Source organism: Zootoca vivipara, chromosome 8, assembly GCF_963506605.1.
Source record: "Zootoca vivipara chromosome 8, rZooViv1.1, whole genome shotgun sequence".
NCBI lineage: Eukaryota > Metazoa > Chordata > Lepidosauria > Squamata > Lacertidae > Zootoca > Zootoca vivipara.
The window spans coordinates 45,807,442-45,821,977 of record NC_083283.1 but is presented as its reverse complement, the minus strand read 5'-3'; the positions used below and the strand labels follow the sequence as shown (position 1 = coordinate 45,821,977).

Below are 14,536 nucleotides of genomic sequence, written 5' to 3'. Positions count from 1 at the left end.
ACAGAAAGATGCTTGATCAGGTCTTAGAAACTGAAGCGCAGAGGGAACACTACACATTCTAGCATGACCAAAGTTGATTGTATGAAATAAATTTTACTAAGCGGTTAAAGCCATAATGTAGAAAAATACATTTTAAACCTCCAAACTCAATAAATCAACAAGGAACCGAAAAGAAAAGGGAAAAGAAAGGGAAAAAACTTTTTCGTAATAGTGCATAATTCTTTAGTGGTGGAATATATATAGAGAGAGATATATAGATATAGGCGCTACAGCAGGGGGGAGGGGCCTAAGACAATCTGACAATTAAGAGCTTGCATCATAACAAAACCAAAAGTGCCTGAGGCGTTCACAATATAATTGTTGGTTGTTGCTTTCGAGGGAAAAAAGAAACGAAAGTGGCCCCGATGGAAAACACAACATTTGCGAGAGAGGCCATCGAGGGCGGAGAAGCGAAAGTTCTATCAGGGAACCATGAACTGGGGGGGGGAGGGGGGAGAGAGTGAAAGTGACTCCCAGCGGGCGGGTCGGGGGGGGCGATTATCAAGAGAGAACGCTAGCCAATATATCACAAGATGAGAAGAAGGATGGACAGCACTGGAGAGTTACACGTGAATACTTTGCATCAAGATCCGATACCAAACAGCTCGAAGGCCGATGGATCTCTTTGAGGCGGGATCCACACCTGCAGCAGAATAGGTGGAAACGGAAGGTGGTAGAGTTGCTAAGGTTGCAGAGTGGAATATACCATTTCAGATTACAGGTGCACTTTTTTAATTAAAAAAGGCTCCCTTTAATTATTTCTATATCTTATTAACTTCTGTCGTTGGGAATGGAGGAAAGGGACTGTACTAGAATCTTCCTTCCGGTTTTCTACTGGCAGGACTCTTTCTTTCTTTCTTTCTTTCTTTCTTTCTTTCTTTCTTTCTTTCTTTCTGAAGTGCTATTGTCCACTTTGCCACCACGAGTTTCACCTCCGTCTGCTGCATGGATAGATCCGGCCTGATGGGGCAGGTTATCTTTAACTCCTAGAACCTAGACTGTGCCAAGTCCAAAACCCAAAGGAATGGGGTAGGGGGGTCGTTTCTTCTCTATTCCGCCCTAGATCTGAACTCCGAACTTCCTAACGGATCGAACTTATTAGGCTACCTCAGGGTTGGATCCAGACTTAGGCGTTCTTAGAGTTGACGCATCGATCTATTCTGAGCATGGCTAAGTCTGGACCCTACATATGCACAGTGTGAGATATGTATATATTTATAGACAGTGCATTGTGTGTCTATATGTGTATACACACACCTGCATGTGGGAAACGCGTGGTAGCAGGCCCCCTTCTTAGTCTGCTATCCCATAAACCAGGAAAAAAAACTCTTCCAGGATTTCTCATTGGGGCGCAACTATTTATTTCGACAATTTGCATCCTGCTGAACTACAATCGTCTCTTAAACTACCGGACCCTGGTCCTCTCTGCTCACAACCGCTAAGGCGGATTGGCATGACCCTTCACCCCCTCTCCCCTACCCCCGGCCTCGAACAAGTAGGGAGGGGCGCTCCCTTGAGAGGAGTGGCCAGGAGAGAGGGGTTCTGGGGCGAAGGGTGGCCGATGCGCCTTAAATGGTCTTGCAGATCCAGATACATAGAAAAAAAGGGCAGTCAGAGTAAAGCAGGGGAATGTCATCTCTAGCAAGGGGGGGAGGGGAGGGGGAAGGAGGAAGGACGTGTAAAGGAGCCTGACAGGAGACTCACCGGGGCAAGGAACTGCGTCAGTAATTCTCCCAAATCAATAGCCTCATATTCCCCTTGTAGCAGGGCATCTTTGTCTATGTACAGTAGCAAATGGAGAATAGTAATTTCTTCAACCCTGTCATGGATAAAAATACTCTCCTTTTAATTTCCATTACAAAAATAGGAGCAATATTCAAAACAATGATTGTCGTCTCCATTTTCTCTCTCTTCTTTTTTAAAATATAAAAACATAAAACAGCTCAGGCGAATGTCCTCGGTCTCTTGTGCAAATGCTAACCACTGCAGCATCAATTGGTCCTCTCTAATTCCCTAGTCTATCGAGCTAGCTCTAGCAGGTCTATAGATTATAATCTTAACATTTAGTTAGTTAGTTTAAGGATTGGTCCACAAAGTAGATCTGTGCGTTTTCTCTAGTGCTTATTCTTAAATATTATTTTGGTACAAAAGAAAAACAATATTATTATCAAAATATTCATTTAATGGCTTTACTTCATACATAAATACATGTTTAGATAACACTGGAGCGGTGAATTGATCAGTCAGTTTGGAAATGACTTTTTAGGGACGGGGGGTTGGGGGGGGGTGTCCTCTCTCGGATTTTTTTTTCCCCGGGGCTTTTGTATACACAGGAGCGATTGGGAAACTCATCGCTACAAATAGGCTACTCGGCGTCCTTTGTTTCTAACTCTTTGTTTATACCTTTTCCCCAGGACTGCTGCCAAGTATTTCTTGACAGCCATTTGTTTTCGGTAGCGGCTGTAGCTGTCTGTGAATATGCCGTCCGAGTGCCTTTTGGAAAGCGGTTCCGAGTCATCTTCCAGGCCGCTCGCTCCGCTGCAAGGAGTAGGGGAAAGAGAGGAGGAGAGAAAAAGAAGGCAAAGCGAAACGTGGTTGCAAAATCTGAAACCGCGAACCCTGCCGCAGGAGCTACGTCTTTCGGAAGCAGAAAAGGGAAAGGGGTCGGGAAATTGCGCCCAAAATGCATAGGCAGGCCACCTTAACGCCCAGAAGGCGTTTCACTGCCAAGGGGCGTTTGCTGGATACAATCCGTGTAGACTCTTATTGGTGTGTGTGTGTGTGTGTGTGTGTGTGTGTGTGTGTGTGTGTGTGTGTGTGTGTGTGTGTGTGTGTGTTGGCGGGGGGGGAGTGTCCCAGCTTTCCCTTTTCTTTCCTACCCAGGCTTGCTCCACAGGCCAATGCCCCCCCCCATGCCAAACAACAAGTCCCTCGCGATCTGCCCCGATTAACCTTCATCCTTTCAGCAATTCGAAGCTTGTGTGTTTGTGTGTGTGTTTCCCTTCATATCATCCTCGTTATCATCATCCTTTTTATCACAGAGTTATCCAAAAACATTTGGCCTAGGGAAGGATCTGGCGGTGGAGTGTGCAGGGATTGGGGTTTGGTTTTGTTTCATTTCTTAAAAGGTGGGGGCTTGTTCCTCTTAAGCAGCGCGAGCAACACGTAGACAGGGGCCGAAGCAATAAAGGGCAGGTTCTTTCCACGGCGCCAAGAAACAAAGGCTTTCTCTAACCACGCTGCGGAAGTTGAAGTGTGATCATAATACAAGTCGACAGTCGGGAGACAATCTCTTCCTGGTATGAATTATTCATCCTGAAATGGTGTAATCCATTTCCCCATGGGCTTTATTAAAACGTTGCCTTCTGCCGATACACGCGCGAGCTGGCATCCGGCTAGGAGGGTTGATTTCAAAGCAGAGGTCGGGGAAGGGAAGGGAGAAGGGCTGCTTTGTTTTTATTTTCCATTTTATTTCTTTTCCGCACGTTCGGTGGTCAGCCTGCGCCTGGATCTATGGAAATGTTGCCCTCTTCCTCTCAGAGGAGCCTCGAGTATTTATTTAATCATTCCCAGCGGGTTAGAGGGGGGTCGGTCAGACTCTGCAGAGGAGCGAACTGTACAAGTGACAAGGTCTTTATCAGCTGAGCTTGTCGCCGCACCTTTTCATCCTGTCAGGCTGAAGGGGTGGGGAGGGAGGCCGGCTGTGTCACATTCAAGGGAGCGTGGAGGATTAGCAACTCTATTTAACAATATTGCCCAATCCTCTGAAGGTTGTAAACCAGGAAAGCCCACCTCTCCGGGAGTTCAGCCCAATTCTGTTTAATAATACTAGTCTCTGGATGACATTCCACCCGTAGTTAGATCATCAGCCCAACTTAACGGCGATGACCCGATTGGCACCCACATTCCCTAAACGCGCTGACTTAGAGACAGACTTGTTGGTCTTCCACGCACCCTGGGACAGTTTGATCCAGAACTGTGAATCGAACTGTGATCCAGGTTTGCATGCATTCTTGTCATTTGTGCAGAGATGACAGATCCGCTGAGCGCTACGAAATAACATGCCCAGTGCCATTTAACCCCATTCTAACCCCATCATTAAGATTTGTTCCTTAGATTTCCCCCCCTTACACACCCACACTCCCTCCCCCCCCTTCCCAAACAAGGAAGACCGTCTTACCCCACCCGCTTGGCCATCAGAGAATGAAGGTACTTCCTCGCCGATAACTGGCCCAAGACTTTCCTGTAGGCTTTATTAAATATCCCATCCGCATGCCTAGAAAGAAGAAACGAAGGGGGGAGGGAAGCGGTGGAGAGAGGGAGGGAGGGAGGAGGAGGGAGACGCAGAGATCAAAATAAAGCAGGCAACAAGCCATGATCAGCAAGCTGATGGAGAAACCTAGTACTACCCTGAGCTCATCCTGCAGGGAAACCTCAGCAAGGAGAGGGGGGATCTGGGGGTCGGCCTCTGCTTGGGTCCCCCAGGGACCTCGGGCCGCGCCTGCCTAGGCAGCGGAGTCTCGAGCGCGCACGCTCCCACCCTTCTCCCCCCCCCCCAGCTGTCAGCTGTCGGGGCAACTCGGGTCATTTTCTAGGACGGGGCGCGCGGCGCGCTGCTCAGAAGCTGGCTTTTTTGCCGGAGAGAGGTAAGTCTGTTTGCTCGCCTCCTTCTTCCCCACCCAGTCTGTTCTCGGTCTGACGCGGAAACCTTGCAGAGGAGGATCCTCGGCTTGAGAGGGATGCTTCTCCTCCTTACCCCCTTCCAAAGACAAAGCGGAGAAAGGCTAGGAAACCACCTCTCTTCCCACCCCACCCCCCACTGGCCCGCCACACCCACCGCGCGGTCCATTGCGCAGCTGCTCCGGCGCAAGGGGCGCGTCCAGTTCAGGTCAGGGTACCAGGATCGCAGCCTGCTTTGAACTCCTATCTATCTGTGGCTTAATCACCTCTTTTCCGGTGGGTAATACAAGGTATACACGTCGTCCAGCATGGAGGAAGGGTCGGCTATCCCGAGGGGCTCGCTGTCGAAGGCGTAGTCGGGCAGGGTGTTGCCGTCTTCGTCGTACGCTTCATCTTCCAGCCTGCTGTAGAGGAAGACAGGCGCCGCGCCTTGAATGCGGGATCGCGGCGGGAGCGGGGTGGGTGGGCACGTCGAGGGGGCGGTGGTGGGAGGAGGGGGAGGCAGGCAGCACTGGCTGGGACCATGAGGCACCCTTCACCCCCACTCAGATGCACCTATGGTGCCCGAGGCTCGCTCCCTTTCCCCCCACTTCACTTCCCCTACGCTTCGTCTGCCCCTTAGCCGCGAGGAAGAAGACTGCCAGTCAGCTAAGGGAGTAAAAAAAAAAGGTGGGGGGAGAAAGATCCCCACAGGCTGCCAAAACGAGAGGAGGGAAGAGGAGGAGGGGCAGACATCTCTGCAGCAATTCCTCCTGTTCGCCAGCCGCCTGTTTTGTCCCTCGTCTATTACACCTTCAATCCAGAGGCCCACGTCCAGTTCTCCTCTCCTAGTTAGCGTTCAAAGGACTTCGCCCTTCTTTTCTCATTCAAGCCAAAGGCTTTTCGCGCTCCCAGTTGACCCAGTGGGACAAAGGGGGAGGGGATCTTGAACTCAATACCTCCCCACCCCGGAATCCTTGCTGCCTTTCTGCAAACCGGTTTCGTTTTGATTTTATTTAGGTGTCTCGGACAGTTCAGATCAGAGGAAGATATATCTCGGCCAGAGCCAATGGAAGTGGAGTGGATCAGAGCATGCATGGAGGTTGGGAGGTTGGGATGAAATCCTCGCTTGGTCATGTCACTTGATGGAAGGAGACCTTGGGCACGTAGGGAGGAATTAACCATTACTGTACATTGATAGGGTTCAGGCCAGTGATGGGAACCTGTGGACCTCCGGATGTTAGCGGACTCCATCAACCCCAGTTAGGCCGGATGTTGAGACAACAACCGGAGAGTCTCCTGGGTTAGGCCCTCTGTTTCCAGTTAAGCTCAATGGGCGACCTCGGACCCATCACTTTCTTATAAGCCTTGTCTTCCTCACAGGGTTGTTGTGAAATTAGAATCTATGTATGTACCGGTAGGCATGAACTACATCACTCGTGACTTTGCCACAGCTATAGGGTAGAAGAGGGATTTGCCTTTAAAGAAATTAGTGTTCCGATATTTATCTGTTTCTTCTCTTATTTTAATACATATTCATTTAAGATAATTCGTTTGATGAATTAATGCTTATCTCCCTCGTCAACATACAGTTCCCTCCTATTAGCCTGAGATCTCTCGTACCCTTAATCCAGGCCTGTGGGCAACGCAGAATCTAACCAGGGAACGGTGTAAAAACGATTGGGAGATGAAATGATCCTTATACACCCAACACACGCCATTCACACGCAGTGTCTGGGAAGCAGGCCAGAATCAGCGTGTGAAAAATAAGCAATAGGGTTTTTATTATTGCTATTTTTTTATGCCCAGATATTTTCTTCATGTATTTGAAAGGGCTCTAGTAAAACACATAAGATTTAATCCCTCGCATCTCCTGGTAGGACTGGAAAAGCTCTGTCTGAAACCCAGTATTGACCAGTTCTCCTCAACCTTGGGTTATCTTTCTGTATTACAACTTCCGTCATTCCTGACCATTGGCTAAACTGGCCGGGGCATGTAGAGAGTTGTAGTCTAATAGTATATGGAACTCCAAGACTAAAGAACATTGGAAATCCTAAACTGACTGCAATGCTGTGGCTCGGTTTTAAGGCAGCTTCCTGTGGGCTGGGTTTTCTTCCCACCTTCTCCCAATGCCTCAGGGTGTCCCTACTCCTGAGAAGTAGGAGGAAACCCCCTGGGATCCACCCGATTCGTTCCATAGCTAGGAGGAGTTTGGAGACGTCTCTAAAAACGCAGGAATGGAGCGGCTCTGGACTCGGGTCATGAGTTTGCGTTTCTTTTCTTCCTTCCTCTGCGCAAGCAGACACACGCTCTCCACTCTCTTTTCTGCGTCTTACAACGGTTCCCCACCTCTCCCCGCTTCCCACCCAGCCTGATCTCCGCCGCGGTCTCCCTGCTGCCGGATTTAGGTCACTGCGCGTCTCTCCGGCAGCTATTTTCGTCCGCGGAGCGCTGGCAGGAGCTATCAATAATGGATGCTCCTCAAGTGTTTCGCGGCTGCTAATTCAGGCGCTTGAATGGAGCCAAGAGCCGCCCCCACTACATCCACTGCGGGGGGGGTCCCCCTCCCCGGGACTGACAGCTGCTCTCACCCCCCGCCACCCAGCCCCACCAACTCCCGGGTCTGGGTTGGGAAAGAGGGCTGAAAGACCTGGGGGAACCTATGACAACAATATTCCAAGAGGGTGGAGGAGGTTGGTTCGTCTCAGGACAACGTCAGAGCCTGGGCAGTGGCGTCCCGGCGCGTTGGGCGCTCTATTGCCAGGACTGAGCCGCTTTCACTCTCAGTCCCCCCCTCCCAGGAGGCAGGGAAAGCCTCGTGCTTCCCCAAGATTGGTGGCAGATCACAAGAATCCGCCCCCTCCTCCTCTCAATTCTTCTGACCAATAGGGGTCAGTAGCGTTCTTGGCTTCTGTCCCTCTTAAAGAGGGGGGGGGAGCAACGCTGGGGGAAAGCACCCTGTTGGTCTGGGCGCAGCAGCCTTCCCGGCCTCAGCACCCTGACGGAAGTCCTCAGCACCTCTCCACAAGCGGTCTCTGCTGGGCCACCTTTGAGAGATTCTGGAAAAAGCGCAAGTCCCATCTTGCTGTGCCTTCTCTCCTCAAGAGTGGTTTGTGCTAAGCGTTTGGGAAGTTCACAAGCAGCTGTTCGTTACAGATCGGCTGCTCCTGATCAAGGAGGCTCCACTTTTAATAAGAGGATATTTGGAACAAAGGGGTATAAAGTCGATACAACCAACTTAGGTTATGCGGAAGGAGCCTTGTGGTGTATTAAAGGTTATAGACTCCTGGTCGACTCAGGCTCCCTTTTGGGTAATTTTGGGAGCAACAAGGCAGCCAATCTCTACTACCGACCGTCTGTCGATACTGCTAACGCTAACAGGGAAATGCTCCCGGGTGGTGTTACAGGCTTGTCCTGCCATCCTAAAAGTAAAGTTGCTATCGTCAATCCGTCTATACTCGTCGATATTGCCTTGTAAAACAATCTAGTATAAGTCACTGTGAAGCTTATTGCCAAAGAAATGTGCTCAGGTTCCTGGTATGAGACAGTTGGTTGAGGGATGCAGTTTAAACAGCCTAGATAAAAAAATCATTTCATTGGAATTTAACTTCCTGGAGAATGCATTTGGGATTGCAACCTTAAGGTACAGGCATGCTCATTGAATTCAGTATGGTTATTCCAGAAGCAAACCTTTTGGTAAGAATCCCAGTTGAATGGCATTGGTGGAGCGATCTTAGCAGTCCATCCACATTTTCCTTTCAATAAAAGTTATACTTGCGGGAAATGAATTTGGTGAGGCTCAATCCTACAGTGTTTCCATTTAGAAGACCCGCACCATCGAAGCTTTAAAATCTTACATAGAAATCTGAAGATGGAAATGACAAACTGCGCCAGCCAATAGAATTTCACCGTATGGGGGCAACCCTACACACTTCACGCGTGCACATTAATGGTAGCCTCAGTCTGGGCCACGGCGATTCACTTTAAGCTGCCTTCCCTAGATGCGCACCTTCCTTCTAAGCAAGGCTGCTTAAGCAGCAGGCGCCATTGAAATTAGCGGGGCCTCTGCTAGGTATATGCATTAGCCCAGCCGAGTTCAACGATTCCAAGTAGGATGTAATCGTATCAATGCATCATGTGTGGATCGAGTCGCCCATCATACATACCGTAACACTTCCGCTGTAATATATTACTCACTAGATGTAATTTCCTACCTGTGATCCGTACTGCCAGAAACGTAGCAGACACCGCAGAGTCCTTAGCTATAACCCAAAGCCTTCCTCTAACAACTTGCCTACAGGTTCAGTACCTTCCAGGCAAACGCAGCAGGTAATAGGCAGCCAAATTCGGGATTAGAAGTCTATAAACATACTTTCGTTATGAGCCCAAGGATGCTCCTATGCACATAATCTAATATCATAAAAGGGTTTGTTCCAGAATATATGTGCATAGAATTGGGCTACAGGTACATTTATTTCAGAGTCAACGTTTTAGATATCAGAATGGCTGGTCTATCATAATCTGCCTGTATTTCTCAATGTTTGGCACTCTGATTATCTGGAAAGAAGCTCCACATACCTCACAACTGTTGCAGATAAACACTTACACATAAGCGTCACACACACACATCCTGCTTCTAAACGCACAACTTGGAGTTAATACCCCAGGAAGATTTAAGATAGCAGCCTGGCATGTCAATGAGTGGCTTTATACAGTTTTTCGGTTTATGCTTCAGACCCAATCCCATGGAATGGTGGTATAGAATTCATACCACAGAACAGAAAGCGAATGGGAACCCCAAGATAAGCATTGCTTATATTGGAGAAAGCGGGGGAGGGTGAAATGAAATTGTATACATTCCGGAGAGGAATATATTGTAGGATATCGCGGTTTCCTACGAGCATTTAATTAAGTAATTCTCAGGCGCGCGCACCAGCACGCACGCGCACTCTCTTTCACAAACAGAGAGAGAGACACACCAAACGCAACTTGCACAGTTGCTCGGTAGTCAATTTCATTGCTGCGCTAAGGACAGCAGCCTGTGTTTCTAACCTGGAGGGTTCCTTAGACAGAGCATCAGCTATCAATGTCTCTAAGCAAGTGACCTAACCCGGACCTTGAACCTTGAGCTGTGGGTTCCCCAAGGTTAGAGAAGGAGGGAATTCTTGGGGAGTTTTCCTTCTTGGCAAGGAAAGGGCCAATTTCGTCTCTAGCTGGAGGCTAGAAGGCTGAATCTGAGCTGGACAGCTCCCAGCGAAGCGTCTGGACCCGGTTAGCAGTGGCGAGAGAAGGGTGGGGAAAAGAAATCCCATGCAGTATAATAAGCCAAGCCCTGGCTCCCAGTCGGGTGGGGAGAGCCGGGCACTCACTCACCTCAGCGCGGGGTATTGGAGTCCAGCAGCAGGCGAGCAGTAGACGCTGCAGTGCATGATTATCCCATAGACCAGCAGGGCGAGAAGCGCTTTGTTACACATTGCCACTCTAGGAGGGTGGGAAAGAGAAACCGCGGTCACAAGGGGCTCCTAGGGGGCTCCCTGTCCCCTTCCCCAGCTTTGTCCAGTAAAGAATCAGCTCTTGTCACCTTGAAACTATCAGATGCTGGGGAACCCATCTGTGGGACTTTTCACCAACCCAGGCACAACCTCTCCCACCCGCCCCCCTCCTCCCACCCGGCACTACCATGCCCCTCTCCCCCGCCCCGCTCCCGCTCATTCGCCTTACCATTCAACTCTGGAAACCAGGCGCAGGACTGGATCTGAATCAAGGAGGATTTCTCCCTTCTTGTTGTTGTTCTTCTCCTCCTTCTTTCGCTCTCTTCCTCCCAGGAAGTTTCGGTGGGGATAGTTAATCCTCCTGAAGCATCGCCTCTCTCTCGGTTTCCCTCTGTGTGTGTCTTGCTTTCTTCCTCTGATGGGCAAAGAGGGAAACCGCAGAAAGGGAGGGGGCGTGGGACAGACAAGCAGATCGACTTGTTAGCTGCCTAGCTTGGGGGGGGGGGTTGCTCAGCTCAAATTTTTTAAAAGTTGCAGGTGTAAAGTGGTCTGCCAGGCAGGCAAGAGACAAGGGGAGAGAGAGGGTGAGGAGAGGAAGAAGGGGAAATCCTTGCAGGAAGGAAGCGGGAAACAGAAAGGGAGAAAGTGGGAACAGGCTGCGTTATAGCAAATGCTACAGAGCGGTTCTTTTTCCCTTCCCTGAGCAGCTCCTGGCTTCAGCGTCGATTTGTCTCCTTTTGCTTCACTACCTCCTCTTTTCTTCTCCTTTCTTCCACCTTCTGTGCCTTCCAAGTTGACCAGCTTTGGCTGCTGGATGCTGACAGCCCAGGCTCCCTCCTTAGCTACCAGATCTTTTGCACCCTCTTTGCTTTCTGCTCCCAGCTCTCTGTTGTAAACAGGGGGTCTCTCCCTCTCTTTCTCTCAATCTCTCCTCTCTCTGCCTTGTTGCCTTGCCGGGTGTCTAGCTTGTTTTGTTTCTCTGTTGATGTGGCGTTCGGATTTTTATTTGCCGATGACTTTTTTTATTGTTGTTGTTGCAGTCACGTAATAATCGGTATCAGAAAAGACGTCACCACCCCAATTCCTCAAGGAACAGAACAATCCCAACTTCAAGATGATGCGAGCAGGAGTCATAAGCTTCTCATAAGCACTTTAACTTACACCTCCCCCCGCCCCTTCCCAACCAAAACTCTCACTGAGGTGGCTAATTTTCAATTTTCATATTTTCCCCATATTTCAGAGACGGGTCATTCGATTGCATGTCTCTTGCAGAAAGTCTGTCCTTCAGATATACTTTTTTTCTCCTCCTAAACGTCTTGCTTGGAAACAATCCCCACTGATTTCAATGGAAATTGCTTCCAAGTAAGTGGACTCTGGTAATTTTTCAAAACAGAAGACTTGCTATTTGTTTACTAAGCCAAGAAATCTTGGGCATGTGCTTCTTTAACCAGTGCAATTAAATATTTCAATCTCTGTTTTTGTTGCCGTCGTCATTACATTACTATTAATTTCCCCTCCAAAGCTGTTTGAAGTCTTAGAGGATTCTCTGTAATTTTCTAATTAGAGATGGCAATTGACAGTCTGGTGGATTGATTACCCGCTGGGCGAACAGTTGCTTTCCCACCGGAGCTGTCCAAACACTGTGGTGCTGAATGGCTTTGGCAACTGCACAAGGAACTTGGAAGAATGTTGCCCCCAAGATTGCTCCATATTTACAGAGCTCCCATGCTGGCAGGGCAAAATTAGAAATGTCATCGTTTTATTCATACGGTGATGGTGGCTTGTTGTCATACCATATTCACTGTGATTTATTTGCCCATTTTGAAAGTGTAATGAACATACGCATATTTATTCTCCGAATGTGGAAAGGGGTTGTATGCTTTTTAAAAAAAAATTGTGGACAGATCTCGGTTTTAGACACCATCTGAAAATTTAAATAACAAACAACACAAACGCCCAGGCAATGAGATGCAAGGAAATGATTAGAAATTGATAATTCTGTGAAAGTTCCCCCTGTAAACTCAAGCAGCTTGGACTTGGCAGGGAAGCACACGCAGACGGGGAGGGTTTCCATTAAAACTTCATATGCAAGGGAATTCTTAAGGGAATCCCTCCTTGGGAATTCATAATCCATAAGCATTACTTTCCTGAAAATGATGTAGGGGAAGAGGGGCGAAGGGGAAAAGATCACGTCTGGTCTCCGTTTCAAGTAATTTGGTATTACTGGCTTCTTGTTTCCTTCTCAAGATAGAAGTCCAGATCCATTTCAGAAAATTGTCTCAAAAAATGCAGACTGATGGAGCCACTGCCGTGCATGTTAATTATTAAGCTGATGAGCAAAAAAGCAGGAAGAAGCGGAACCACAATGATTTTTTTTAACTTCCTGATTCAGTTATTTGGCTTCAACGTGCACGCAGGAGCGCTTTGAAACATGGAGTTCTCAAAACGTTTATATAATTTAACAGTAAATAAGCTCCACTGCTTCCCGCAGCTGAAGGACACGCAATGCTTACAATAGTTTTATTCAGATTTTGTCAATTAACTTTAATTGTGTCTTAGCTTTTTATATACAGGTAGAAATATTAGACTTTCTCCTTGAGCATGTAGCAAGAAAATAATAGTTATTGGATTAAATAATGTTTGTTTTTCTGATAGGAATCAGTTGCCATCGAGGAACACTATTCTCTTGTGCTTTTTTAACTTCCACTATAATTCGTGTGAGCTGATACAAATAAAGTTTATTTTCTCCCTTCTTCAAATAACTAATTTATGGACTTAAAAAAAAAATCATTGAAACCTTCTGATGCGTTTCACTACAGAAAACCTGTTGCAAGCAGCGTTCGCCACCTTGTGGAAAGTTTAAAAGGTGCGTGACTCAAACTCGCGTTCAGAGCTCTCTTCTGTACAGTGACGGGAATGAAGAATCACAAGGCGAAAGCTTCACTCACAGCCCTGCATTTTACCATACTTTTACTGTAGCTGAGGGCTGGTGAATCAAGTCAGCCCATCTGAAATGGTTTCTCTCGTGTCTGGGTTTGTTGTCGTTTTCTAAATAGTTGCTTGAGAGAGAAAAGCAAAAACTAAAAGCCGCCCTATGATATTAGGAGTCTATGAATTTCCAACATCTTGATCCCAAATCTATTACTTGGACATAAGTCTGAAAGCAGCACCATCATTGGTCTACTCAGTGGTAGACAAACACTCATTGATCTCCACTCATGGCCACATGGTTTATTTCTATGCTCCGAATAGTGTACAGGTGAGGAAAAACTGGAATGTCACTGGGAAAGGTAGGGCACTTTTCCTTAAATAACCTCTTTTCCAATCTTGCTTTGTTAACTGCACTCCAAGCCCTTTGCTCACACAATGATTAATGTGCAATGAACCCTCTGTCATGTATTCTGCAGGCCATTCTGAATCTTTATAACACAGTGGTGCTGGGGCTCAACGATCCCCAGAGGCACATCCTCCTACCTGGAAGTGCTTTTTCATAATTCCAGATGTGCAATGTCTGGTCTAGTAGCTCTCTAGTGTTTGTTGCCTATATTTCCTTCTTTCTGTTGTGACCAGTGGCATTCAGGAGAAGAAATACATTTTTAAAAATAAAAAAAATCCTACAAAGAACTTTATTCTAGGAGATGACATGCAAATAAACTCAGGAACTAACAGATGGTTTCTAGCATAAGTTTTTGTGGACCAGAGTCCACTTTGCTGGATGCATGAAGTGTTATCCTCGGCTGCCAAATGTATATTTGTGCCAAGCAGCTATGAAATGCAAAAAAATATATAGTCTATGGAATTATGAATCTTTTGCTGTTCTACTGATCAGAATAAAAAGTATCTCATGATTACACATATCTCATGTGCCTATTAGCCACAGACGTCCAGTGCACTTATACGACATGCATGAGGCATACGAAGCAGAGTAGACACTATGTGCAATCGTCACAAGAAATGTCAAATGCTGTACAGTATTTCCTACCCAGAAATAGTACCATACCCACATAGGAAATTAGAAAGACGTTGGGTCTTGAGTATGTGTAAATCAATGTCAGCCAGATTCTTGACTTGCATTATTCATAATTCATTTTATGAATCTTTTGCTGTTCTACTGACCAGAATAAAAAAATATCTCATGATTTAATCATTCAGAAGTGGCTAGGTATTTCCAGACATGGCTACCCACCTCTATCCCCCTCAATGGTGTTTAGACAGAGCTTTGGCTTGTAAGATTATTTGTTTTGTGTTCTCATTATTATTTACATTGTTCATATTTTATTTGTTTATATTTCATCTGATCTTCATTATGTTTTAATTGGCTAATGCTTTTGAATTTGCTATTTTGC

At 47.2% G+C, this 14,536-nt stretch overlaps 1 protein-coding gene across 1 annotated transcript; it reads right to left on the bottom strand.

Annotated features, from left to right (window-relative positions):
• Positions 1–2,328: 2,328 nt before the first annotated feature.
• On the bottom strand, positions 2,329–11,144 carry ADCYAP1 (adenylate cyclase activating polypeptide 1). The gene is made up of 5 exons (XM_035125520.2): positions 10,420–11,144; positions 10,072–10,179; positions 4,986–5,123; positions 4,220–4,315; positions 2,329–2,577 (listed from the first exon to the last, which is right to left on the bottom strand). Exons 2-5 carry the CDS (start codon positions 10,170–10,172, stop codon positions 2,394–2,396), a joined length of 519 nt encoding a protein of 172 aa, XP_034981411.1. The 5' UTR covers positions 10,173–10,179; positions 10,420–11,144; the 3' UTR covers positions 2,329–2,393.
• Between the last annotated feature and the right edge of the window lie 3,392 nt (positions 11,145–14,536).

Coding starts and splice junctions, on each gene's coding strand:
- ADCYAP1 (XM_035125520.2), bottom strand. CDS start 10,172: ATGTGTAACAAAGCGCTTCTCGCCCTGCTGGTCTATGGGATAATCATG. Junction 4,316..4,985: donor TATTACCCACCGGAAAAGAG/GTGATTAAGCCA, acceptor TCTTCTTTCTAG/GCATGCGGATGGGATATTTA. Junction 2,578..4,219: donor CTGATGGCCAAGCGGGTGGG/GTAAGACGGTCT, acceptor TACTCCTTGCAG/CGGAGCGAGCGGCCTGGAAG.